The 26,923-nt window shown below is 48.1% G+C and overlaps 2 protein-coding genes across 8 annotated transcripts in view; one reads left to right on the forward strand and one right to left on the reverse strand.

Moving 5' to 3' along the window:
• PRSS51 (serine protease 51) overlaps positions 1–26,923 on the reverse strand; it is a 72,502-nt gene that overhangs the window by 41,957 nt on the left and 3,622 nt on the right. For 2 of the 6 annotated variants that reach the window (XM_055116246.2, XM_063606646.1), the window contains exon 1: positions 738–8,481. The exons of the other annotated variants lie outside the window; for them this stretch is intronic. In XM_055116246.2, coding sequence (XP_054972221.1) covers positions 738–798 — 61 coding nt within the window. In that variant the 5' untranslated portion in view covers positions 799–8,481. Of the gene's footprint in view, positions 1–737; positions 8,482–26,923 lie in introns of those variants that run through there. 6 annotated transcript variants of the gene reach the window in all.
• Positions 8,375–26,923, forward strand: part of PRSS55 (serine protease 55) — a 28,559-nt gene continuing 10,010 nt past the window's right edge. Inside the window, exons 1-5 of one of the 2 annotated variants that reach the window (XM_003805330.5) lie at positions 8,375–8,620; positions 12,388–12,580; positions 14,171–14,421; positions 15,782–15,924; positions 21,347–23,227. In XM_003805330.5, coding sequence (XP_003805378.4) covers positions 8,467–8,620; positions 12,388–12,580; positions 14,171–14,421; positions 15,782–15,924; positions 21,347–21,664 — 1,059 coding nt within the window. In that variant the 5' untranslated portion in view covers positions 8,375–8,466 and the 3' untranslated portion in view covers positions 21,665–23,227. Of the gene's footprint in view, positions 8,621–12,387; positions 12,581–14,170; positions 14,422–15,781; positions 15,925–21,346; positions 23,228–26,923 lie in introns of those variants that run through there. The other variant, XM_063606645.1, reaches the window with a different exon arrangement.

The raw sequence follows: 26,923 nt of genomic DNA on the forward strand, positions 1-26,923 counted from the left end.
AAAACTCTAGGAACAGGTAATTCTCAAAAGAATAAATATAAAATGTTCTGAATCAGGCTGGGAGTTGGGGCAACAGTGATCTTATGGATAGATACATCTCAAAAATGCGAGATTCAATAAAATTAAACTTAGGCCACTTTCTTTACTGTAAAATATATCAGAGCCTTTTATATATGGTTATCCACAGTGATACTACAGAAAAATTATCAAATGGAACATTTCCAAATCATGTCTACCATAGAACTTTTCCCTCCGGAGCTTTTCCCAGGACTGAGGCTCTGCAGAACAAGCTTTGCATTAACTCATTTACTCCACATAATAGCCCTATCATGTTCTCCATGTTATGAGATTATATAATCTAATACCAGCATTCTAAATTAAATAAGGTCTTACTCCACCACTACTTTGCTGCCTCCCCCAGGGTGTTCGGCCTGGAAGGATTGTTAATGATTTTACAAAGAGGAAGGTGGAGATGAGAAGCAAAGTCAGTTGCTAAATCATTCCTCCAATTCCCCTGAGCTTCCAGAACTCTGGGTCCAGACCCTGGGGAATCATTTTAGACAGCATCTTTGCAGAACCAATACACGGACTTGGATTGGTCAACTATAATCTCTTCATTTCCTGAGTCACTGGCCCTAACTCAGCATCCCTGGGGCCTCTAAGTCAACTCTCCAGGAGCCAGGTAAGAGGTGGCATCCCTTCCCCCAACCTCTGCTCCTAGCGGGCCTGGCACAGACCTGGATTGTCCTGGGCATGTCCCTTGAGTGCCAAAAGCAGGGGAATTAGAAGCTGGAACATCTTCTTGTCAATTCCAGTCCAAAATTGCCAAACCTTTGCCTCCAGCCAGAGCTGACAACATGCCAGCCACAGTGGTTTCTGGCAGGGGCATCACAATGCAGGGCAGAGTGGGGCTAGTGACTTCACATTGAGCCCTGGGCTCAGGGAGGGGCAGGAGATGCAGGTCAGCCTGGGTGAGCAGAGTCCGCATGTCCAGTCCTTCCCTGTCTCACGTCCCCTCTGCAGCAGGCGCTAATGGGGCACCCTGGAAGGGCCAGGCTGGGTGAGCGGCTGTCGGCCTGCTCCCCTCCCACCTTTGACGCTGTGCTTTTACTCCTTGTCTGCCTTGGTGTTAAACAGCTCTAGGTCTTTAGGTGATTTTTTATGTTCTCTGGAACCACGTTACAGAAAGCCTGAAACGCCTTGTTAAGACATTTGGATCTTACCCATGAGGTCAGCTGGGGAGGAAACAATAGAATTAAAGAGGGTCATATGGTAACATTTGCATTAAAAGATGACCGATCTCTACTAAAAAAAATAAAAATAAAAAATAGCCAGGCATGGTGGTGCGTGCGTGTGGTTCCAGCTACTCCGGAGGCCGAGGCAAGAGGATGCTTGAGCCCAGGAGGTCGAAGCAGCAGTGAGCTGTCATTGCTCCACTGCTCCAGCCTGGCCAACAGAACAAAATCCTGTCAAAAAAAAAAAAAAAATACTTTGGAGCGGATGAAACTAGAAGAGAGTATCACGTAGGAAGTGGCTCCAGTCATACAGATGGGACATGACAGGGGCCTAAAGTAGGAAAGACATGGTGGACCTGGAGAGAAACACAGGCAACAAGGCGGAGCAGAGAGGCACCGTGGTTGATGGGCTGGGCAGGATGACCAGGCAGCCACAAGCCCAATCTGAAAGTCTAGGGTGTAAGGATAAGCTGGGGAGTCATCAGCCTATTGAAGTCCGGGGGTGGGTGAGGTCGCCCAGGGAGAGCATCTGCACAGAGGAGCGCAGAGAGCCCAGGCTGGACCCTGAAGGACCCTCAGCGTCCACACAGAGGAGACAGAGCTGGAAAAGGAAGCTGGCAATTGCCGGAAGAGCTGGAGGAAACCCAGGAGAGGGAGTTGCTGTGGAAAACGGAAAATGGGCCAAGAACACTCCAAGGAGAGGTGCCTCTGATTACAGATAATCCCTCCCCTCTGCTCCTCTCACAGCCTCAGGGATCTGATACCATCGGTTATGTGCACCCTCCCTCATCGTCCCCTTCTCCTACTCTTCCACATCCTTCTCATCAGCCTTTGAAGGTGCTTTAGTCATGCCACCTTAAATCCTTCAAAATAAACAGCTCCCCAATCCCCTCCCTGTCAGTGACTTACCTACAGCCTCCTCCCCATCTCTTCTCATTTACAACCACAGTCCTTGTCATTCAAAGAAGAAATGAATAAAGTGCCTGCTGCCTGGAACAGCAGCTATCTACAAGGCTCACAAGTTATCCAGAAGTCCCCCCAGTTATCTCCAAGGCTCACTCCCGCCTTCCTTCAGGTGTCTTCCCAGTCGCCCTGTCAGTGAGACCTGCCCGATCATCCTGCAGAAAACAGCACGCACCCCTGCCAGCCTGCCCTCCCCATGCCCTTCTCTGCTTCATTTTTTCCCCTAGCAGTTATCACCCTCTGACATCATCTATGCCTTCAGTATTTACTTTCTGTCTGTCTCACTAGACTATAACCTGGATGAGGGTGAGAGCTTTTTCCTTTATATGTACTCCCTTATCTCCAGTTTTCAGAATGATGCTTGGAACATATTAGGTACTTATAAATAGTCAGAATGAATGAATGCATGCATGCATGGCTGGCCCTGAGAAGAGAAGGCCTTGCCTCCCACTCAAGCTAGGGGTTGACCCTGAGGTGTTCTGGTCCTGGCTTCACCCTGATGAGTTGCATGCTCTTGACCAAGTCATTTAAAGTCTGAGTCTCCTTCCCCCTCGTGGGTTTTTTGAGAGGATTAAGGAAAATCATGTGAGCATTCAACAGGATTGTGTGTAAAAGCACACGTGACAGCAGCATGGCCTCTGAGACTGGCAACCTGCATTGGAATCCAGGTGTGATGCTCAGTGACCCGTGGTGCTGGCTGTATCCTTCTCCATGAAATGAGGCAGGGGCTGACTTCATCTGGTTCTCGGGATTGTTCTGAAATGCAAACCCATCAGCACTCAGGAAAGCATCAGAACCAATCAACACCCGGCCCCTCTGGCACCCCAGTGACTCACTTGGAATCAGACAGGGTTAGATGGGAATGCCCTCTGAGATCCCATATGCCTGAGCCAAGTCTATCGCTGTGATCTATCACTAGCTGAAAATGCCAACTTGGTGGTTAAAGTTGTAACCTGGGCTGCAGAACATCAACGCCATCATCACAGCAAACTAGTCATGAACGCCTTACTATGCTGTCGTCACTGTGACTGCGGAGGTCAGCCTATTCTTATCCCCCATGTAGTGATAAGGAAAGTGAAGTTCTGTGAGGCTAGATAACCTGTCCACAGCCCCTTGTGGAGATGGCAGAAGCAGGATTAGAAACAAGGTACGTCTGATTCCAGAACCCACTCTCTAAAGCAACAGTCAGACCACCTCCTAAACAATGCATGCAATCTAAATAGAAGAACAGCTTCTAGGAACACCAAGTGCCTGTGTAAATATCAGAGAGGACACAAGAAGCATACTCCCAAAGCCTCTGACCTTCATCTCTGCTGGAGATCCCTCATCCCTGTGAGGTCCTTATGTCTGTAAGGTCCTAGTCCAACAATGGCTGCAGGTTTCATCTGCTCACCGGGTGACAGATGCCCAAACTGCTACATTGGAAGAGATTCCAAGGCCAATTTTTGGCTCAGTTGTGACCCATCGGCCAAGACCGACATGAGAGCTGGGGAGGGGGAGGAGGTAGAGTGTGGCCATTGTTCCAGACATCTGCCTGCCTGTGCCAGGGGACTTGCCCATGCTTGTGTGATTTTGTAGGTTTCCACACATGCTGTTCAGCAAACTGCTGTACTTGGAGGAATCGTGAGGCTTCAGCCAGACCTTTCCCACCAGCCCGAAAGGAAAACACTGCAGCAAAGGCACTGAGGGGTGGAATGGGCACTGCGACGTGGCTTGTGATCAAAACACAGCTCGTTGTCTTCCACGGTCCTGTTAAAAGCCATTCAGAGGCTGGGCACGGTGGCTCACACCCTGTAATCCCAGCATTTTGGGAGGATGAGGCGGGTGGATCATCTGAGGTCAAGAGTTTCAGACCAGCCTGGCCAACATGGTAAAACCCGGTCTCTACTAAAAATACAAAAATTAGCCAGACATGGTGGTGGGCACCTGTAGTGCCAGCCACTTGGGAGGCTGAGGCAGGAGAATCGCTTGGACCCAGGAGATGAAGGTTGCAGTGAGCTGAGATCACGCCACTGCACTCCAGCCTAGGGGGACAAAGCGAGATTCTGTCTCAAAAAAATAAAAATAAAAAATAAAAAAGCCATTCAGAGGGCATGATATGTTCTGTCCAGATAAAACTTAGACTTGGAGCTTTTCTGATTATTCTTAGGTAATAGTCCTACGGTCACCTGGGTCCAAATTCAGGGTGATTTATGTACTAGAATACCCTAGCCCTTGTCACATTCTCCACACAGAATCTGACTCAGTGCTCAGCCTCCTCCAGACCTGGGCCCGGTTAGGAACAAGGTTCCTTTCTCACCTCCCACTCTGCTCACCTGCCCCCAGCAGGTGAAAGTTTAGGGGAAGGCACAGGTCCAGGTGAGCCCACACATCAGCTCACTGTTCCTTGGGCCTGGCAGACATTGAAGACTGGCTCTTCGGTGGTATCTTCACGGGCTCTTCCATGGTTCCCTGCTAGGTGGCTTTCTCCTGAAGTCCCCAGGCCAGGGTGGGGCTCTCTCTGTACCGTGCTGCTTTCTGCTCTTTGTCATCCCGTGTGCACCTGGTGATACACCCCAGACTCTTTCTAACAGATTTCCTTGCCGCCTCCAGGAAGCCTCATGGGAAATTCAGGCATTTCTCTCTCTGTGCAGCACACACTGATTCCAAGGAAAAACTGTGGGTTCAGGACAGTCCCTACCCAGCAGCATCCCTCCCAGAACCATTCTCTCACCTCCAGATTTCCCAAGTGTGAGTTAGACCCCAGGGATCCCAGCAAAGCTCTCTACAGGAAGCCTAACTGATGCTTCTCAAAGATGTCCAGAGATGATCTGCATTGGATTCATCTGGAAGAAGCTCTGCTGTTACAAATGCTCAGTCCTCTCCCCCACCCCCGGCCCGCCCCATCCCACTGGATCAGGATCTGAAGGACTAAGCCTGTAAACACGTACTAGAGTTGACAGATAAAATATAGTACATGAGTTATGTTTGAATTTCAAATAAACAGCAAATTATTTTAGGATGAATATGTCCTAAAAACAGTATGGAGTATATTTATACTAAAAATATTTGTTTATCTCAAATTCAAATTTGACAAGGCATCCTGTATTTTTATTTGCTGAATCTGGCAACCCTATCTGCACTGAACAAGCTCCCTAGGCTGCACATCCAAGTCAGGATCACAGTTTGAATGTGTCTCCTCCAAAAGTTACGCATTGGAAACTTAATCCCCAATGCAACAGCGTCGAGGGGTGAGGCCTTTGGGAAGCGTTTGGGTGATGAAAGCTCTGTCCTCATGAATAGATTAACACCACTATACGAAGGGCTTGCTGGAGTGGGTTCACTCTCTTCTGTTCCTCTGAAGAACTTGAAGACACAACATTCCTCTTCCCCACAAGACATAGAAATATGGCACCATTTTGGAACCAGAGACCAAACCTGCTGGCACCTTGATCTTGGACTTCCTAGCCTCCAGAACTGTGAAAGAATAAATTTGCATTCTTTACAAATTACCCAATCTGGCCAGGAGTGGTGGCTCACGCCTGTAATTCCAGCACTTTGGGAGGTCAAGGAGGACAGATCACCTGAGGTCAGGAATTCAGGACCAGCCTGGCCAACATGATGAAACCCTGTCTCTACTAAAAATACAAAAATTAACCGGGCATGGTGGTGTGCACCTATAATCCCAGGTACTCAGGAGGCTGAGGCACGAGAATCGCTTGAATCGGGAGGTGGAGGTAGCAGTAAGCCAGGATCATACCACTGCACTCCAGCCTGAGTGACAGAGTGAGACTCCATCTCAAAGAAAAAAAAAAAAAAACAATTACCCAATCTGTGGTATTCTGTCATAGCAACACAAACAGTCTAAGACAGTCAGAGAACCACTGGCCAAGACTTTGGTAAAGTCCCCAAGGCAATGCCATCCAGGGGCCTCTCAGGCATCAGCCAGGCAACAGTCCCCACACCACCCATATCCGACCTATATCATCATGTGCCTCCTTTCCTCTTTGAATTTCATCAAATTCCTTCTAGAGCACTGGCATTGCTCTCCTCACCCTGGACCCCCTAGTTTGCCCAGTCCAAGGGAGAGACTTTCCCATTGTAGTCTATGGGGGATGGCGCTCTCTGGAGTTGTGCAGAGCTCAGCATGTGAGGCTGGGATGTCTCCATCCAGAAGATGGGACATGGTGCAACCCAGCATCGCTGTGAAGATTTGCAAAGCAATGCTGGACAGTGAATGAGTATTTCACAAGAATAGACCTAAGTCATGTTCTTGGGAGGGACGTAGACTCTACAGGGTGGTCTTCAGCAGGAAATCAATCTTTCTGGAGGTGACGGATGATTTTGTTCAGATACTTCTATTGAAAATGAGCAGCAGTTTGCAGTGGATATGCCCGTGCCCCTTGTCTCTCCATCTGTGAGATTAGCTGTCATCTTCCATTCCCTCATCAGACCTGGAGCCCAGACTCCTCCTCCCCTCCACACCCTACCCCCAGAACCAATAGAAACTGAGCGAAGGAGAAAGCACTGGCATATAGCAGATGCATGAGTAGCAGGTCCAGTGGGGACCTGAGCCCAAAGGAGGGGAAGAGGAAAGCCAGGGAGCTCCCTATTAGCCACCCTGAGGGCCAAGGAGTGAGACTAAGTGGTGAGACCAGGGCCAGGTGCCTGGGTGTGCTGTGGGCTCCTGTCCCACATGCCAGTCAGGAAGTCCTGGCCTCCATCAGGGCCAGGCATCCCCTGTTGAAAAGACGGGTGAGGCATGGTTTAGAGCAGGTGGGAAGGGCACCACCCAGGGCCACTCAACAGGCTGTGGCTCAGCCTCGGAGGGGATGCCTGAGCAGTGAGGAGCAACCTTCGCCAGGGAGCTGCCTTGGGAGAAAGAGCAGAGAAGTCCTGGAATCTCCTCCCTGGGCAGTAGCTCGAGCTACACCCATGAGAGGCCACCTCGACAGTCATGTGATCTCACTTTAAGCCTCACAGTAACCTGCACGCCAGTGAGCATCGTGTTTCTCTGCTGCAGATGAGAAAACCGAGGAGGTAAGACTGGGCAGGTAGACACGTGGGCACTTTGGCGATTGAGCCCATAAGTCACTTCCAACCATGAGGCTCAGCCTGTGGCCAGGAAGGCAGTGCCCAGGCTGCTTGGGTAAGTCCACTTGGGTCAGCGCGCTAAGGGGTGTGGAAGTTTTAAAAATACACAAGGTCCAAAGCCCATGACTGAGTCACTGACATCCAGGGAGGGCACACATCAGCAACCTCCATCCGAGGCTGGTCATTTCATCTTGAATGCACAGGGGCCCATCAGGAGACTTGGGGCCACATGGGATCCATCTAGAAGGTGGTAGGAGGGGGATTGGGACCCGCCATGCTGGGCATGAGGGGAAGCCAGAACCTCTCAACCTGACCTGTGCAGCCACACCTGAGGCCCTGGGTCAGAGTCCTGGGCAGAGAACTAAGTGGGCAGCTGTACCCCACAGGGTGCTGGTGCTGGCACAGGCCTCCAGGCGTCCCCGGGCCCCACCCCATTCCCGAGGGTCCAGGCTGGAAGCCCTTCCCCTATATCTTACTCCCACATTCACAGAGAAGCTGTGGCCTGAACTGAGCCTCAAAAAATGTTTGGGGGTGGCAATGGCTGAAAGCATCATTGGGCCCACCAAGGGCTCAATGATTTGGTTTGGTTGTGTCCCCACCCTAATCTCATCTTGAATTGTAGCTCCCATAATTCCCACGCATTGTGGGAAGGAGCCGGTAGGAGATGCTTGAATTATGGGGGCAGTTTCCCGCATACTGCTCTCTTGGTAGTGAATCAGTCTCACAAGATCTGATGGTTTTATAAGGGGCTTCCCATTTCACATGGCTCTCATTCTCTCTTATCTGCTGACATGGAAGACATGCCTTTTGCCCTCCACCATGATTGTGAGGCCTCCCCAGCCACCTGGAACTGTGAGTCCATTAAACCTCTTTTTCTTTATAAATTACCCAGTCTCAGGTGTGGCTTTATCAGCAACATGAAAATGGACTAATACACTCAGGAAGCTGGGTGGTGCCCAGGTCAGAGAGAAGGGAACCTGGGATAAGAAAGGCTCTGAGATGAGGTGCCTCTGTGCAGCTGTCCCGGAAATAAAGCAGCCAGAAAAGAAGGCTTCGTGGCTACAGTCTGAGTTCTTGGCTCCACAGCCCATTGTGACATCACTTGGGGGCTCTGGATCTGAGCTGGAGGCTCTCAGCCTCACTCCCTCAGCCCTGGCCTCTGTCACCCCCCGGGCCCACAGCACAGCCCAGGGCCATGCTCCTGTTCTCAGTGTTGCTGCTCCTGTCCCTGGTCACAGGAACTCAGCTCGGTCCACGGACTCCTCTCCCAGAGGCTGGAGTGGCTATCCTAGGCAGGGCTAGGGGAGCCCACCGCCCTCAGCCCCCTCATCCCCCCAGCCCAGTCAGTGGTGAGTACAGGGGCAGAAGGGGCATGGATGGGGGCTCATGGTCCAGCTGACTGGCTGCCAGGAGGGTGGATCGCAGAGCACAAGGCCAGAGCTCCAGGGGTCCCCACATACCCCTTCTCCAAACCACTTGTCCTTTTTCTCCTCTCTCCCCTGGCCCAGTGTTTGACCTGTCTAACCCTGAGTTTTGGTTTTGAAACCTGACACTTTATCCTCAAAGGAATAGTAGGCTGCCCTGAAGCTCTTGCCTAGAACTAGCTGAGACTGAGTCCTCCCACTTGGAGGGGGACCACTACCCTGGGCCTCTGTGGCTCCCATCAGCACCAGGCTTCCAGGAGCCACAGACACCCAGGGATGCCTAGCTCAGGCAGGCCAAATTCAAGGGTGCTTCTGTCCTTGTGCCCGGCCCCGCAGAGCTCCCTGATGGCTCATTTCTTCTCCAAGGGGGTGGTCAAGACTTCAGGGATGCTGGGGTACCTAGCAACTGCTAGGGGTCGAGCATTTCCCCATGTTTAACGCCCACACCACCACGGTGGGGCATCTGCTCTCAGACAATGTGTGGATGAGGAACTCAAAGCCTGAGGAAGAGGATTTGCCCAAAGTTGCCCCAGGGGGAAATGATAGAGCTGTCTGCCTGGCCTGCACTGGGTGACCGCAGCGCCAGGCTGCCTGCCCTGTGCACACCGCCTGTTACCCAGAACACAGCAGGTTCACCTGGCCGCCTTCAGTCCAGCCTAGGGTCCACCGCACTGTGTGTGAACAAGGGGTGGGAGGCATGAGGGGAGAGCATCAGCACAACATGCTCCTCTAATGCATGGTCGCTCAGATCACTCAGAAGCAGCCATTTCTGCTTCCATCACTGCTTCCAGGCTCTCAGCTCTGGAATGAACCTGAAAGTCCACACAAATCCATACAGATGTTGTGGGTTGATCTCAGGACCAAGAATGTGGGGGATGGATCCCATTGATGCAAAATGGATATGAGAACTTCTGCCAGTTCATTCTGGAGTGTTGACTTTGGTCCAAGCACTTGTTGGTCACTTCAACATCCATCCTCTCATTTCATCCACACATCAGTCTTATAAAGTTGGCATTATCTTATGCTTATTTTAGGAATGAAGAAAGGGGGGTGGGTACACAAAGATAAGTAGCTTTCCCTAAGTCGTTTCGTGAATAAGCAACAGAGCCTGGATTCAAGCTTGGGCTGTCTGACCCAGAGCCTACCCTGAGCACGTGCCATGTTTTGCATCTCAGACAGAGAGACAGAGGGCGCCCATCATAGCTGCCCACCATCCAACCCAGCTCATACACACTCGGCATGTTCATGTACTTCCTTCCATACTTATAAACCCACATTCTTAACGTAATAAAATCACAAGTTTTAAATATGATTTTCATCCTGACTTTTTCACTCAATTTTATGTCACAAACATTTTCCTGTGTCGTTAAAAATCCCCCATGAGCCTAATTTTGTGGCTGAGAAGTAGTTGATGATATGGATGTGGCGTACTTTATTCACCCCTAGTGTTTAGCTTGTTTTCAATTTGTCATGATGATAGAGATCGCTGCAGTGAACATCATCAGATGCACACATGTGCTGCCTTCCAGACACCCGGAGTGGAGTCATTCAATCAGGGAATCAGCCCACAAGCATGTTGCCCTCTCCATCTGGAGCTTACATTCTGGTACCAGGGTCAGGCAAAAGGGACTGATAATGTAGGAGTTGATGTAACGAGGATGCAATGAAGAAATATAAAGCAGGGCAGGAAATAAGGAGTCACCAGGATGGGAGGGGCTGTTATAGACACAGGTCAGGGAAGGCCACTCTGAAGAAGGGATTCTTGGGCGTAGGGAGGAAGTGAGCCAGGTAGCTGCCTGGGGAAGAATATTTCAGGCAGAGAGCCACATGGCGCAGTGGTGAGAGCACCAGCTCTGTTGCCAGCCGGCCCGGGGCTCATATCATAGTTCAGTCACTGACTAGTTGTGTGACGCTGGGCAAACTACTTAACCTCTCTGTACGTCAGTTGTCTCAATTACAAAGTGAGGATGAAAATAAGAGGGCCTACCTCAATAGGGCAGTTATGATAACCAAGTGAATCGGTGCTTGCAAAGTGCTTGCAACAGTGCCTGACGCACAGTAAGCATCATATGTAAATAAAATCAGAGAGGAAGTGTGGATCCACAAGTACCGAATAGGCCGGGCATGGTGGCTCACGCCTGTAATCCCAGCACTTTGGGAGGCCGAGGCGGGCAGATCATCTGAGGTCAGGAACTCTAGACCAGCCTGACCAACATACAGTGAAACCCTGTCTCTACTAAAAAATACAAAAATTGTAGTCCCAGCTACTTGGGAAGCTGAGGCAGGAGGCAGGAGGATTGCTTGAACCTGAGAGGCAGAGGTTGCAGTGAGCCGAGATGGTGCCACTGCACTCCAGCCTGGGCGATAGAGCAAGACTTCGTCTCTCAAAAAAAAAAAAAAAAAAAAAAAAGTCCCGAAGAGAGCCTTTATGCATTGCTGAGAGCAGAAGGCTCTGGATGCACATTGCTAAGTTCTCACTCCCGTATTTTTTTAAACCAAAAATGACCACCACAGGGTCACCCAAACAACAAAACACTCACAGCTTCTGTTGAGCTGATGGTTGGAAAATAAGCAGCAAGAAAGAGACAAGATTAGGGTCTTGGGCTTTTTAGAGTCAAACTCATGCCTTGTCCCAGAACACAAGGCAGACAGTCAAGTCAGCAAATATTCACGGAGCATCTCCTCTTCCTGGGGCGAGGAGCTGGACCCGGCCTCTGTCCGGAAGGGGCATTTCCTGCCTCAGCACAGGCGCTACAGCTTTGCTCTCAGTCCCCCAAGTAAAGGAGCTGCTCAGCCTTGACTAGCCTACAACAGCCAGGGCTTTCCAGTAGATTCTGGCACTTTCTATGCCCCACCCCTTGTGGTTTCTTAGGGCTGCTGAAATGAATGACCACACACCTGGCGGCTTAAACAACACAAATGTCTTATCCTACAGTACTGTGGGACAGAGCTCCAGCACAGGCCTTCTGGGGCTGAATTCAGGGTGCAGCAGGTCTGCGTTCCTACTGGACGCTCTAGGGGAAAATTATTTGCCTTTCCACTTCCAGCTTCTAGAAGCTTCTCTGGGCCCCTGCCTTCATCTTCAAAGCCAGCTATGTTGCATCTCTCTGCCTTTCCTCTGCAGTCACTTCTCCCTCTGCCTGACTTCCTGCTTCCCTCCACCCCTCTCAAGGGCCTCAGTGATTCCACTGGCCCCTCAGAAAAGCCAGCATCACGTTCCCACTCTGAGGGCAGTGCTTAGCAACCCAAATTCCATCTCCAAAGCCCCCCTTTCCTTGCAAGCTAAAATATTCGCAGGTTCTGGGGACATGGCCCATTGGAACTTGGACCTCTTTGGGGGCTATTGTCCTGCCCACCACGGGGGGTTAGCCTTGGACACTGTTTTCTTCCGATTTCTCCTGGACGAGAGCAGAAACAAGCTCAGTGAAGTGACTCTCCTGAGGTCACGAATGCTGGATAGAGTCAGAGCCAATGCTTCTGACTCTATCTGCTGCTGAGCTCTGTGTAGACAAACCATCTGCCGGCTGATGTCACAAGGGCTGCCCCGCTCGCCAGCCTCAGTGAGCTCCTCTCTAGAATGGGGATAGGGATATCCACTTGGAAGCCACCTCCTCCCAGCCCGGTCCCCAGCTCACACTGGATGCTGACTAAATGTTTCCCCTTTTCCTTTCCACTCTCTTTCTTTCCACCAGAATGTGGTGACAGATCCATTTTCGAGGGAAGAACTCGGTATTTCAGAATCACAGGGGGGATGGAGGCGGAGGTGGGTGAGTTTCCGTGGCAGGTGAGTATTCAGGCAAGAAGTGAACCTTTCTGTGGCGGCTCCATCCTCAACAAGTGGTGGATTCTCACTGCGGCTCACTGCTTATATTCCGAGGAGCTGTTGTAAGTACCATGGGCCTCCCACTGCCACCTCTCAGGGCGCCCACCCCTGGGGCACCCTCCCCCTCACCCACACCTGGTGGCTGAGAGGAACCTGCGACTGCTCGGTATCCAGTCGGCATGAATGGCTCCCACCCATCCACCCAGCCCCCAGCCTGTGGGGACGTGGAGGTAGCCAGCCTGAGGCTGTGTCCTCCTCACATCATCAGAGCCAGTGACTACGACCTCCCTGAGGTCACACCTACCCTCTCCCGGAACACCTGTGGCTTGATGGAGCCAAGCGGCTTGGTCCAAATGCCTCTCCTAGGGCATTCAAGTCCATCTAGGGGGAAATCCTTGTAATTCTGGAAGCCTGACTTCCTGGGCCACCTGACCCCCTACTCTCCTGCTCCTTGTAGAGCATTCTCTGTGTGACAGCATGTGGATGGATGCCTGGCATTACCAAGGACTAACTATGTGCTGGGGACCCTGCTAAGAAACTTACCCCTATTGGCCGGGCGCGGTGGCTCACGCCTGTAATCCCAGCACTTCAGGAGGCTGAGGCAGGTGGATCAGGAGTTCGGTGGTCAGGAGTTCGAGACTGGCCTGGCCAATATGGTGAAACGCCATCTATACTAAAAATACAAAAATTAGCTGGGCGTGGTGGTGTGCGCCTGTAGTCCCAGCTGTTCAGGAGGCTGAGACAGGAGAGTTGCTTGAACCCAGGAGGCAGATGTTGCAGTGAGCCAAGATCGCACCACTGGCACTCCTGCCTGGGCGACAGAGCGAAACTCCATCTCAAAAAAAGAAAAAGAAACTTTCCTCTATTAACTCATTTAATCACACAGTGAACCCTGGAGCAGGTAGAATGAATAGCCCTCGTTTATAGATAAGGAAACTGAGGTCCAATACATTGAGGCTGCTCACCCACAGTACCCATCTAGTATATAGAGACAGAATTCAAATTCTGGCTCTAGCACTTGTGCTTTCTGCCACACCAGCTCAAGGAAGTTTGAAGACACACAGACTGATTTTAGAAGGTTAATCAAAAACCCGGGGACAGTTTCTTCATGGCATAACCACAGACCTTTGTGGCACCCGCTGTCGTGGGATATCAAATATCCTCTGGGGTTCGGAATGTGGGCTTATTACTGAAGATCCTGTCTGCTTGGTCAGTGGCAGGTCTAGACTAACTTCTGGTCCTGAGTTTCTAAAGTGCTGGTAGACCAGTTGATACAAAACAGATATAATAATGAATGCCTTATCTATCTGAAGGTCAGTTTGATCTGTGCCAAGTGGCTTTTTGTGGGCTCTGTAGAGTGCTCTAAACCCAGCTCGGCCTTTGCTGTATTAGACAGAAGCACCTCATTCATATCTCTGGGGCCCCTGATGGTGCAGTGGTCTGGCTGTGGTCTGCTCACCAGCTATTCTGTTTTGTTTTGTTTTGTTTTTTCCTACCTTTTTCCAATCCTCACACCTTCTGATCAACAGCCCCAGTAGGGTTTAAAGGTCCTAGAGCTACATGGGATTTAGGTTTCTGGGCACAGCCAATTCTGCCACTTTTGAGACTTCCCTTCCCCTTCCACTTGCCCCTCTCTGGTTCTCTGCCACCAGTCCAGAAGAACTGAGTGTCGTGCTGGGGACCAACGACTTAACTAGCTCATCCATGGAAATAAAGGAGGTCGCCAGCATCATTCTTCACAAAGACTTTAAGAGAGCCAACATGGACAATGACATTGCCTTGCTGCTGCTGGCTTCGCCCATCAAGCTCGATGACCTGAAGGTGCCCATCTGCCTCCCCACGCAGCCCGGCCCTGCCACATGGCGCGAATGCTGGGTGGCAGGTTGGGGCCAGACCAATGCTGGTATGTGACTGCTCAGCTTCCCCTGGGGAAAAAGCCACTGCAATGTGAAGGAGAGGGGAGGAAGCTAAGGAAGGAGTGAGGACAAGACTTGCATTGGAGCAGATTCCCGCTCAGTGGAGTCTCACAGTACCCGAAGTTTAGCTCCTTTTGGGTGCCGAAACCCCAAGGTGAGACACCAGGTCTAAGCCAGTCCCCTAGTGCAGTCTGATCCAGCTAGCACAGAGCAGTGTGGTTTGTGTGTTTAATCGAATTTAAACTCTGCAGTTAGCCAGAGGCCCCTCTACTCTGTATTCATAAACATCTTCCCTGATTCCCACAGGTATGTTTCCTACCTGGCTCCTCCAGGCATTGGAGATGCCCACCCTGGGCTAGGCTCTGATGGTCCTGGAGCATTGCCTGCCTCTTCTTAGAAATGAATCTGTTGTAACTTGTTGTTATGCTGTTACTTGGCCAAAATAGAAGAAAGTCTACTGGGACAGAAAGATATGACGAAGGGCCCGCTGGACTGTCCCCAAAAAAAACCCAACAAAACCAAAAGCAAATAGATAGGGGAGGGGAGGGGATGAGAACAGCAAAGCATTGCGTCAGCCTGAAGGAGGCTCTCGATCCACAGGGATGATTTGCAGCGAGCCTGGGCCTGGACAACCGGGGGTGTTTCAGGAGTTTAGCAACCAGAGGGGGAAGTGGTGGGACCTTAGTTCTGGGCTCCAGGCACTCCTGGAAAGGTAGAAGAAGGAGAGGAGGCACATGGGCATGCACAAGTTTAAAAATCTTCAATCAGGGGAAGAAATGTGAAATCTCTTTGTGGTCAGAGTTAATGAGATGGAGAGGAATTCAGGTGAATTCCCGGCATCTGGCGGCCCAGAAAGGGCCTCTGCAAATCCCCTCTAATCCCATCTCAAAACACTCTGCCAACCTGCCCTTGCTGAGGACCTAAAGTTTTTTCACCGGGAGTGCAAACCCACTTTCCAAGGCCCTGTGTGAAGGAAATGCCATCCTCATGTAATAAAATGTCACAATAGGCAAATGTATTGAGAAGGCAGGATTATGCTGAGAAACAGTCAGTAGCCAGTTCCAAGAAGCTGAGTCTGTGGGGCTGACTGGGGTCAAGTTGGAAGTCTTCTTGGGAGTAGAAATTTGGTTTTGAATGAGAAGAATAATTCCAGTAGCTGTGGGACTTGTTGGGGGAGTGGGTAAGTTGCAGGCATGGGGTAACCTGAAAGAAGTGAGGGGCTGCAGAGCCTGTGAAGGCAGGGGATGGGGGCTGGGGGACACAGGGCCGAGGGCACAGTCAGCTGCATCACGAACGTGGGGACATGAGGCCCAGTGGCTTCTCTAATGCGCTTTCTCTCTGGGCCAGCTGACAAAAACTCTGTGAAAACGGATCTGATGAAAGCGCCAATGGTCATCATGGACTGGGAGGAGTGTTCAAAGATGTTTCCAAAACTTACCAAAAATATGCTGTGTGCCGGATACAAGAATGAGAGCTATGATGCCTGCCAGGTAACTGGGGGTACCCTCCCTCACCTTATACGTCCTCACCCTCTGGGAACTGCCAGTGCAAGGGTATTCTCTCTCTGCTGCAAATAGACAATTCTGAGTCTGGAAAATGTATGGAAATTAGGGCCTGCAGCCATGAGAATGAGTATGTGGATTGCAGATCCTCTGGAGCTATGAATGAGCACCCTGGGAGTCAATATGCTGCAACCCTGCTTAACTATTTCTGATCTTCTTCAGGTACACTAGGTAAAAAGGATGCCAAGGCTTTTCTCATTTCTGGGAATTCTTTTAAAAAATCCAAGGAGGATTTGGTATCTATATAAGAAGTCATTTTAGTTCATTAATTTAGAAACCTTTGTTGAGCATACGAGGCCCTAGAGACCCATAAATAAGATATGGTTCCTTACCTAAGGGACCCTACAGTTTCCTGGACAGGCACTGGATAAACAAACAATGATAATATATTGGGTGTTGCATGTGGGTTTTACTGAACCAAAGACTGGTCTCTTTGCCTCTCTTTAATAAAATGAACACACGTTCTTTCTAAAAAATTATTGATAGCCAGAAAAATAGAAAAAAAATCATAAATTTCCTCTGGCTCAAAGGACGAATGATGAAATTTGTCTTTAATGCTCAGAGGTGCTCCCTTCATCTTAAAAGTGGCCATCCTGATGAACCTGCTTAGTCCCAGCTGAAGACTAGGGACCTGCTCGTTGCCCAGGCAGTGGACCTTGTCATTGGTATAAAACCAGAAATGAAGATGATAAATATTCTGAACAGTGATGGAGAGGCTGCCCCATGGAAAAGAAAGATATTTATCTATCTGTTATGGTTTAATGTGAGAAAATTGGCAGTTTTCCCTGATAGGCTATGAGAGCCTTGAGAGGTGGGTACTGGAACAGGGGTTGGAGGCAGAAAGGGAAAAGAGAAAGAAGAAGGCATTCTGAGGTAAGAAGTAGACCCTGGCAGCATAGCACTAGGTTTAGGAGCCCCCCATGTGGTGAATACTGTGGGGACCAAAAAGACACATAAACCTTGTATTTTCTTCACTTTCTGGGCAATTTAAAATATTACCAAAACAAAAAACAAAAAAACATGCACACAGAATTGAGACTTCTGGTTCCAGACAAGACGGAGTAAACACAATTCTCCCAGCCCCTCCCACTAAGTACAACTGAAAGCACGGGATAGTATCTTGTAAAATAAACACAAAAAGGCTCTGAAAGGTGAAGAGAAAGTGGCCTGGCTGGAGATCCTCAGGTATTTCTTTATAGCAATGCAAGAACGCACTACACACATCATGACCAGAAAACATTAATTGTCCTCCCTGAATAGAGTTTGTTATAATACTCCATTTATTCTAGTCACCTCTCAAGGATCATGGAATGAGACATCATCTCTCCACTGAAGACTGCTTGCAAGGTTGTAGCTGCTCAGCTCCTTTGGTAAGAGAGTAATATAACAAAGGTAGAGAGGGCATGGACTTTGGCATCAGCAAATCTTAGGTTACACATACCTCAAAATAATAAGAGCCATCTATGACAAACCCACAGCCAACATTATACTGAATGAGCAAAAGCTGGAAGCCTCCCTCTCAGGATCAGAACAAGACAAGGATGCCCTCTTTCATCACTCCTATTCAACATAGTACTAGAAGTCTTAGCCAGAGCAATCAGGCAAGAAAAAGAAATGAAAGGCATCCAAATAGGAAGAGAAGATGTCAAACTATCCCTCTTTGCAAATGATATGGTTCTATACCTGGAAAACCCCATAGTCTCTGCCCAAAGTCTCCTAGAGCTGATAAGCAACTTCAGCAAAGTTTCAGGATACAAAATCAATGTACAAAAATTTGTGCCATTTATATACACCAGATAACATACAAGCTGAGAGCCAAATCAAGAATGCAATCCCATTCACAATATCCGCCAAAAGAATAAAATATCTAGGAATACAGACAATCAGGGAGGTGAAAGATCTCTACAATGAGAATTACAAAACATTACTGAAAGAAATCTGAGACAACATAAACAAATGAAAGACATTCCATGCTCATGGATAGGAAGAATCAATATCATTAAAATGGCCATACTACCCAAAGCAATTTACAGATTCAATACTATCCCTATCAAACTACCAATGACATTATTCACAGAATTAGAAAAAAATTATTTTAAAATTCATATGAAACCAGAAAAGAGCCCAAGTAGCCAAGGCAATCCTAAGCAAAAAGAACAAAGCTGGAGGCATCATGCTATCCAACTTCAAGCTATACTACAGGGCTATGGTAACCAAAACAGCATGGTACTGGTACAAAAACTGACACATAGACCAATGAAATAGGTTAGAGAAACCAGAAATAAAGCTGTACACCTACAACCATCTGATCTTCATCAAAGTCAACAATAACAAGCAATGGGGAAAGAACTTCCTATTCAATAAATGGTGTTGGGATAACTGGCTAGCCATATGCAGAAGATTGAAACTGGACCCTTTCCTTTCACCATCAACTGAAATCAATGCGAGTTGGATAAAAGACTTAAATATAAAACCTAAAACTGTGAAAACACTGAAAGAAAGTCACACCACAAACCACCATTCTTGACATAGGCCTTAGCAAAGATTTCATGAGGAAGTCTCCAAAAGCAATTGCAACAAAATAAAACGTTGGCCCAATTAAACTAAAGAGCATCTGCACAGCTAAAGAAACTATTAACAGAGTAAACAGACAACCTATACAATGGGAGAAAATATTTGCAAACTGTGCATCTGATAAAGATCTAATATTCAGAATTTATAAGGAACTTAAACAACTCAACAAGCAAAAACTAAACAACCTCATTAAAAAATGGGCAGAGGGGCCGGGCGCGGTGGTTCACGCCTATAATCCCAGCACTGTGGGAGGCCAAGACGGGCGGATCACGAGGTCAGGAGATCAAGACCATCCTGGCTAACAGGGTGAAACCCTGCCTCTACTAAAAATACAAAAAATTAGCCGGGCGTGGTGGTGGGCACCTGTAGTCCCAGCTACTCGGGGGGCTGAGGCAGGAGAACGGCATGAAGCCAGGAGGCGGAGCTTGCAGTGAGCCCAGACTGCTGCCACTGCACTCAAGCCTGGTCGACAGAGCGAGACTCTGTCTCAAAAGGCAGAGGACATGAACAGACACTTCTCAAAAGAAGACATACATGCAGCCAACAAGCATATGAAAAAAAAATGCTCAATATCACGAATTATTAGAGAAATGCAAATCAAAGCCACAATGAGATATCAACCCATACCAGTAAGAATGGCTGTTATTAAAGTCAGAAAATAACAAATGTTGGTGAGGTTGCAGAGAAAAGAGAATGCTTCTACACTTCTGGTGGGAATGTAAATTATTAGTTCAGCCACTGTAAAAAGCAGTTCGTAGATTTCTCAGAGAACTTAAAACACAACTACCATTAAACCCAGCAATCTCAATACTGGTACAGACCCAAAGGAATGTAAATTATTCTACCAAGAAGACACATGCATGCATATGTTCATCACAGCACTATTCACAGTAGCAAAGACATGGAATCAAAGTAGATGTCCATCGATGGTGAACTGGATAAAGAAATTGTGATACATGTACACTGTGGAATACTACAAAGCCATAAAAAAAAACAAAATCTTATCCTTCTTTGCAGCAACTTGGATGCAGCTAGAGGCCATTATTCTAAGTGAATTAGTGCAGGAACAGAAAACCAAATATCGCACGTTCTCACTTATAAGTTGGAACTAAATGTTGAATACACATGGACACAAAGAGGGGAACAATAGACACCAGGGCCTACCTAAAGGTAGAGGGTATGAAGAGGGTAAGGTAGTTTTTTACTACCCATGAGATACTCTGCTTACTACCTGGGTGATTAAATCATTTGTACACCAAACCCCAGTGACATGCAATTTACTCACATAACAAATCTGCTCATGTACCCTATGAACGTAAAATAAAAGTTGAAAAAGAAAATAAGAAAATCTTGGGTTACAGGATGGAGGGTACTAAAAAAATTAAAAACAGAACTACCACATGATCCAGCAACCCCACTTCTGGGTACACGTCCAAAAGAAAGGAAATCAGTATATCGAAGAGACATCTGCACTTGCATTTTTAGAGTAGCACTATTCACAATAGCCAAGATATGGAACCAACCTAAGTTTCCACGAATGGATGAAATGATAAAGAAAATTAGGCAGTATACACGATGGAATATTATTCAGCCATAAAAAATGAAATCCTGTCCTTTACAATAGCATGGATAGAACTGGAGGACATTACATCAAGTAAAATAAGCCAGGTACAGAAAGACAATGCATATTCTCACTTATAAATGGAAGCTTAAAAAAAAACTCTTGGAGATAAAGAATGATGGTTACCAGAGGCTGGGGAGAAAAGCAGGTGGGGACTCCAGTTAAGGAGCACAAAAACACAGTTAGTTAGAATGAATAAAGTCTGGTATTTGGTAGCAAAATAAAGTGATTATAGACAACAAGTGTATATTTCAAAATAACTGGAAGAGTGGAATTGAAACGTTCTTAATACAAAGAAATGATAAATGCTTGAGGGGATGGATACCCCAATTACCCTGATTTAATTACTGCACACTGTATACCTATATCAAAACGTGTACCCCATAAACATATAAAACTATTATGTACCCATAATAATTAATTTAAAATTAATAAAAAGAAAATCCTGGGTTCCAATCCCAGCCAGTCTACCATAGAACCCTCAGCAAGCCCTTTCTCCTCCTGCAGGCTCATTTGCCTTGTGTGAAGGTGGACGGAAGGATGTGGGGCATTTGTTTGATTTATGTAGACGTGGGGCATGGCAGGGACTTGGTTCAGAAGCTCAACATAAATGGATAACTATGCGAGTCACAGACCATGTGATTCCATCCTAGAAGGGTCACACATTCTGAAAAGCATGGCTGAATTAAAAAGGAATGTCCTTCTCTGTGTGCTTCTGCAAGAACACAAAGGAGACCCAGTTCTTAGCCCTGCAACACTTCACATGTCCCATTCCCTTTCCTGCCCTTTCCAGAGCCTCTCATTTGATAAGAGCCTCTCATTTGATAAGACCCTCAAAACAAGTCTCCACTCATCCCTTGGCCTGCATCTCTCTGTGCTGCAGATGGAGTGGTCTTTTCTTACCAAGTCCTCCCCCTTCCTCCCCCATCTTCAGTCCTGTCTCATCCACAGCACCCCACCCCCAACGCTCTACACCCCTACAACCTCCAGAGCCAACCTGGCAGCCACATGCTTCTCCCGTGGAGCAGGGATGGGGTGGGTTGGCAGCCAGAGTTGGGGAGGCTGAGGAATCCTCTTCCGTGGATGAGCTGTGCCCAGCCTCAGATGGGCTGCTTAGAACCAGACTCCCTGCTGAGCTGTGTTCTCTGCCCACAGGGTGACAGTGGGGGGCCTCTGGTCTGCACCCCAGAGCCTGGTGAGAAGTGGTACCAGGTGGGCATCATCAGCTGGGGAAAGAGCTGTGGAGAGAAGAACACCCCAGGGATATACACCTCGTTGGTGAACTACAACCTCTGGATTGAGAAAGTGACCCAGCTAGAGGGCAGGCCCTTCAATGCGGAGAAAAGGAGGACCTCTGTCAAACAGAAACCTACGGGCTCCCGAGTCTCAGGAGTCCCAGAGCCAGGCAGCCCCAGATCCTGGCCCCTGCTCTGTTCCCTGTCCCATGTGTTGTTCAGAGCTATTTTGTACTGATAATAAAGTAGAGGGTATTCTTTAACCAAAGGAGGGTGCATGCAAATATGTCTCCAGCAGAGGCTCTGTCTGCAGCTCAGGGCTCAAGGATGGAAACTGAGACTAGGACCAGGAGGACCAGAGAGTCACCCTGGGGCCCTGGTTTGGGGACTGCACTTTGGGTCTGTGGATTAGTCAGGACTTTTTCCATTCTAGGTGACAGTCACCTAATTCTGACTGAATTCAGCCAAAATGAGGCATTTATGGATACATATAACAGGAAAAAAAAAAAAAGCCAACAAACAAATATCCAGGGCTGGCATGATGACTTCAGGCGTGGCTGAGTCGAGGGGCTGAAAGGTGAAGGCAGCGACTGTTGTCTGCAGCCATTACCCTCGAGAGGGCTTCTCAGTGGTGGCCATGATGAGAACAAAGAATTCCCTGTTGTTCTAGGAAGTTAGTCTCTTAGTTCTACGCAGGCCTTCAGTGGATTGGACAAGGCCCACCCACATTATGGTGGGCAATCTGTTGATTCAAAAGTTATCAATTTAAATGTCAATCTCATCCAAAGATACCCTCCAAGTTGACATATGAGATGAACCACCACACTGCCCAGGCAGCCTTCACATGGTGTTTTACATTACTCCTGTCCATCAGAACGAACGATGTGCTTATGCTCACCCTACCTTAAAGACAACAGCTTACTGTAAGCCTTCTATCAAGCAACCTTAATGTTTCCTGAGGACCCCACTGATATGGTTTGGCTATGTCCCCACTCAAATCTCATCTTGAATTATAGCTCCCATAATTCCCACGTGTTGTGGGAGGGACCCAGTGGGAGATAATTGAGTCATGCAGTGGTTTCCCCATACTGTTCTCATGGTAGTGAGTAAGTCTCACGAGATCTGATGGTTTTATAAGTGGTTTCCCTTTTTGCTTGGCCCTTGTTCTCTCTTGCCTGCTGCCATGTAAGATGTGCCTTTTGCCTTCCACCATGATTGTGAGGCCTCTCCAGCTACATGGAACTTTGAGTCCATAAACCTCTTTTTCTTTATAAATTACCCAGTCTCAGGTACATCTTTATCAGCTGTGTGAAAACGGAGTAACGCACCCACTTTTCAAAATCACCTTTTTTTCCGTTCCCTACCTTGGGCCTTCTCTCTTTTGGGGCAGGCAGGCCTGGGCTCCCCTTTCCCTCGCCTCTCAAGCTGTCACCAGTTCTCCCTTCTGGCTCATCCTGGAGCCAAGCTGATGGCGCTCCCCTCTTGCTCTCTCCTTCATGTTCAGAGGCTCTCGCCTCTGCTTTCAGCTGACCTCCCTCCATGGCTCAGCCCCTCCGAGTTGCTTGCTGTGTTCCACCAGCGTGTGGAATGCCCCCGCCGCCCGCACCAGGCAGGACTTCCCCACCCTGCAGCATGCAACTGCACTGGCTGGTGTGGGGCGGACCACCATTCACAAGAAGCCCCTTGAGAACGTGTTCCTGTCTTCCCGTCATGTAGACCCAGTGCTGCCGCGTGCTTCCTTCCCCTGGATTCGAATTTCCTGGGCCACCACCAAAGATGCAAAGGCAAATTTAGGAAATGCAAATCCTTAAATGGAAGCTTGGGCTTTTCCTGGGGACCTACAGCCTGGCTGAGTGTTCTCCAGAAAGAGACTGAAGAAAAGCTTCCTGGCTGGGCGAGGTGGCTCATGCCTGTAATCCCAGCACTTTGGGAGGCTGAGGTGGGTGGATCACCTAAGGCCAGGAGTTCAAGACCAGTCTGGCCACCCGGTGAAACCCCGTCTCTACTTTAAAAAATACAAAAGTTAGCCGGGTGTGGTGGCGGGCACCTGTAATCCCAGCCAATCAGGATCCTGAGGCAGGATAACGGCTTGAACCCAGGAGGTGGAGGTTGCAATGAGCCGAGATCACGCCATTGCACTCCGGCCTGGGCAACAAGAGTGAACTCCATCTCCAAAAAAAAGAAAAAAGAAAAAAAGCTTCCTAGTTCTCCTTTTTCCCACTCTAACCCTACTCCTCCGGAGGTCCTACAGCTACAATGTCTAGAAGCCATTTTTTCAGAAGCTCCTAAGAACCTGGGACTCAGGCAGGCCCAGTGGAGGGTGGCCAGCCGGAGTGTTCACCATCTCAGGACATCACCACTGTCCACTCCACTTTCCTGCTCACCACCCTCTGACTTCTGTGTGGGGGCCCTCCCTTTTCACCCACTCTCCAATTTGCATAGTTCTGGATGGCTGGCCCTTTGCTGGGGGCTGGGGTGGGCATAGAACTCGAGCCTGGCCTAGAAGGACATTGATTTTGGCCCCAGGGATGGGAGCAGCAATGGGCTGTGGGCTTTATAGGTCACAAGAGCAAGACCAAGACTTCTCCTGGAGTTATCAGGAACAAGACTGACTCTCTCTCCTGGGACTCCCAACATGGTAGGGTGCATGTTGAAGGTACTGCTCATGTGAAGGCTGCTGGGGAGTGTGGTGGTTCCTTTTGTCTGTCAACTTGGAGGGGATCTTTGGATGAGATCAATGTTTAAATTGGTAAACTTTGACGAAGCAGATTGCCCTCCATAATGGGGTGAGCCTCATCCAATCCGCTGAAGGCCTCAGTAGCACAAAAATGATTGGCCTCCCCACACAAGAGGGAATTCCTCAGCTGCCCACCTTCAGACTTCATCTGCATTGTCAGCTCTTCTGGGGCTCTGCCTGCTGGTCTCTAAACCAGAGCAGCACCACCGGCTCTCCTGCAACTCGAGCCTGCCAGTCCACACCCCAGGTTTGAGCTTGCCAATCTCTGTAATCAGGTGAGCCAATTCCTTATAATAAACAGCTTCATATCTGTACCTATATCTATATTTATATCATCTATATCTCATCTCTATATCAGCTCTATCTATCTATCTATCTATCTATCTATCTATCTATCTATCTATCTAATCTATCTCTCCTATTCTGTTTTTTCTGGAGAACCTGACTAATATGGGGGAAGAGCTTCTGTACTGTGAAGGGGCTTCTTAGATAATGAGGTGGAAGCAATGTTGCTGTTTCACTTTTCTTTCTTTGAGACATGGCCTCACTCTGTCGCCCAGGCTGGAGTGCAGTGGCATGATCACAGCTCACTGCCACTTACATCTCAGGCAATCCTCCCAACTCACCCTCTCTAATAGCTGAGTCCCAGCCTCTCTAATAGCTGGGACTACAGGCGCACATCACTACACCTGGCTCTTTTTTTAAAATTTTTTGTAGAGATGGGAGTTTCACTATGTTGCCCAGGCTGGTCTCAAACTCCTGGGCTCAAGCAATCCTCCTGCCATGGCCTCCCAAAGTGCTGTGATTACAGGCATTAAGTCACCGCACCTGGCCCTGTTTCACCCGTGAAAGCAACGTTTTGTCATGATATGGAAATTGTCAGTTTAAACATTATCCAGTCAATTGTGATTAGTTAGGCTACAGGATCATCATGTGTGTCCCAAGAGAGTTTTCATACCTAGAGTCACACAGTGTAGTGTCTAAACTGCACTGTGGTGCCCCAGTGTGGATGTGTGGAGACAAAACAGACACACAGAGACATCTGTTGGACATCAAGGGAAACAACAATGTCTGTTGGATTTGGAGTTGACCACTGCTGCTAAGGTGTTTAAACTTAACAATGTAATAAATGCAATTGTTAGGTATTTCATTTGGCCTAGAAGCACCATGCGGGGAGAAAAAAAAAAAAAAGCTAAGACAATAAGGGAAAGTTTGAAAACCTCTGGCCTAAAGGATAATTGCTGATGTTAATGTTTTGTATTTAAGAATAAAGCGTGAGTTTTTACAATAGTTTTGTGGTGGGTAATTTGAGAGTAGCCCAAACGTCTCCTTAAAGAGGACCTGGACAGGCACGGTGGCTCATGTCTAATCCCAGCACTTTGGGAGGCTGAGGCAGGTGGATCACCTGAGTTCAGGAGTTCAAGACCAGCCTGGCCAACATGGTGAAACCCCATCTCAACTAAAAATACAAAAAAAAATTAGCTGGGTGTGGTGGCGGGTGCCTGTAATCCCAGCTACTTGAGAGGCTAAGGCAGGAGAATCGCTTGAACCCGGGAGGCGGAGGTTGCAGTGAGTCGAGATCATGCCATTGCACTCCAGCCTAGGTGACAAGAGCAAAACTTTGTCTCAAAAAAAAAAAAAAAAAAAGACAACCTCTTGCAGGGATATGAAATCAAGAATCAAGGCTCAGGTGTCTGTGGCTGTTTTGTCTGCTCTGCACCCAGTGGCTCCAGTTTATTTGGGGGAACCCTCTTCCTTATTGCCAGTTTCTGATCTCACCTTACTCAAGATCCATTTCTTATGGACAGGTAGACCCTACCTCTGACTCTAGAGGTTGCATGGGACCAGGCCTGGCCAATGAGAGGCCCTCAACCCAGGGCCTCAGGATGTCTTTCAGGACGGCCCTAAGAACCAAGCTTGGCAATCTTGGCAAGTTCCAGAACTTCACCTGGGACATGCACAGGCTCTTTGAGATTAGCAGCTCTCTGTCTGCTAGGACTGACCCTTGGAGAATGTAAGCCCGGAGCTTCTGGGGGCCCCATGTGGAGGTGACTGCCCTGAGAGTGAAGTCAAAGCATGAAGACATCACATCCTGGTGACATTTTTATAGCCCCTAGAGCCAGGCATGCCTGAACAACAGATTTCTTTCTTTCTTTCTTTTTTCTCTCTCTCTTTTTTTTTTTTCAAGGTCTTCACTCTGTCACCCAGGCTGAGTGCAGCGGCACAATTTTGTTTCCTTTAACAAATCTGTCCCTATCTTACCCCTTCCCTTATCCTTCCTGGTTTCTAGTATTCTCTGTTCTAATTTTTACTTTTATGAGATGAACATCTTTTAGTTTCCACATCATATAAACATTTACAGCTGTACATTTCCATCTCAGTGCTGCTTTAGTGCATCACATATGTTTTTGTGTGTTGTTTTCACTCTCATTGACCTTAAAGTATTTTCTAATTTCCCATGTAAGCTCTTTTTACTCACTGATTATTTAAGAGTGTGCTGTTTAATTTTCATATATTTGCAATTATTCTTCTGTTATTTATTTTTAATTTAATTCCACTGAGGTTGGAGAACATACTTTGTATTATTTCAATCCTTTTAAAAATTTGAGAATTGCTTTATGGCTTAGAATATGGTCTATCCTAAAGAATATTTTATGTACTCTATTTTTAAAAGTATATTCAGCTATTATTGGGTAGCATGTTCTACAGATGTTTGTTAGGTCTAGCTGGTTTATAGAATTGCCAAAATCCTCTAAATCC

The sequence above is a fragment of the Pan paniscus genome, chromosome 7 (assembly GCF_029289425.2).
Source record: "Pan paniscus chromosome 7, NHGRI_mPanPan1-v2.0_pri, whole genome shotgun sequence".
Classification (NCBI taxonomy): Eukaryota; Metazoa; Chordata; class Mammalia; order Primates; family Hominidae; genus Pan; species Pan paniscus.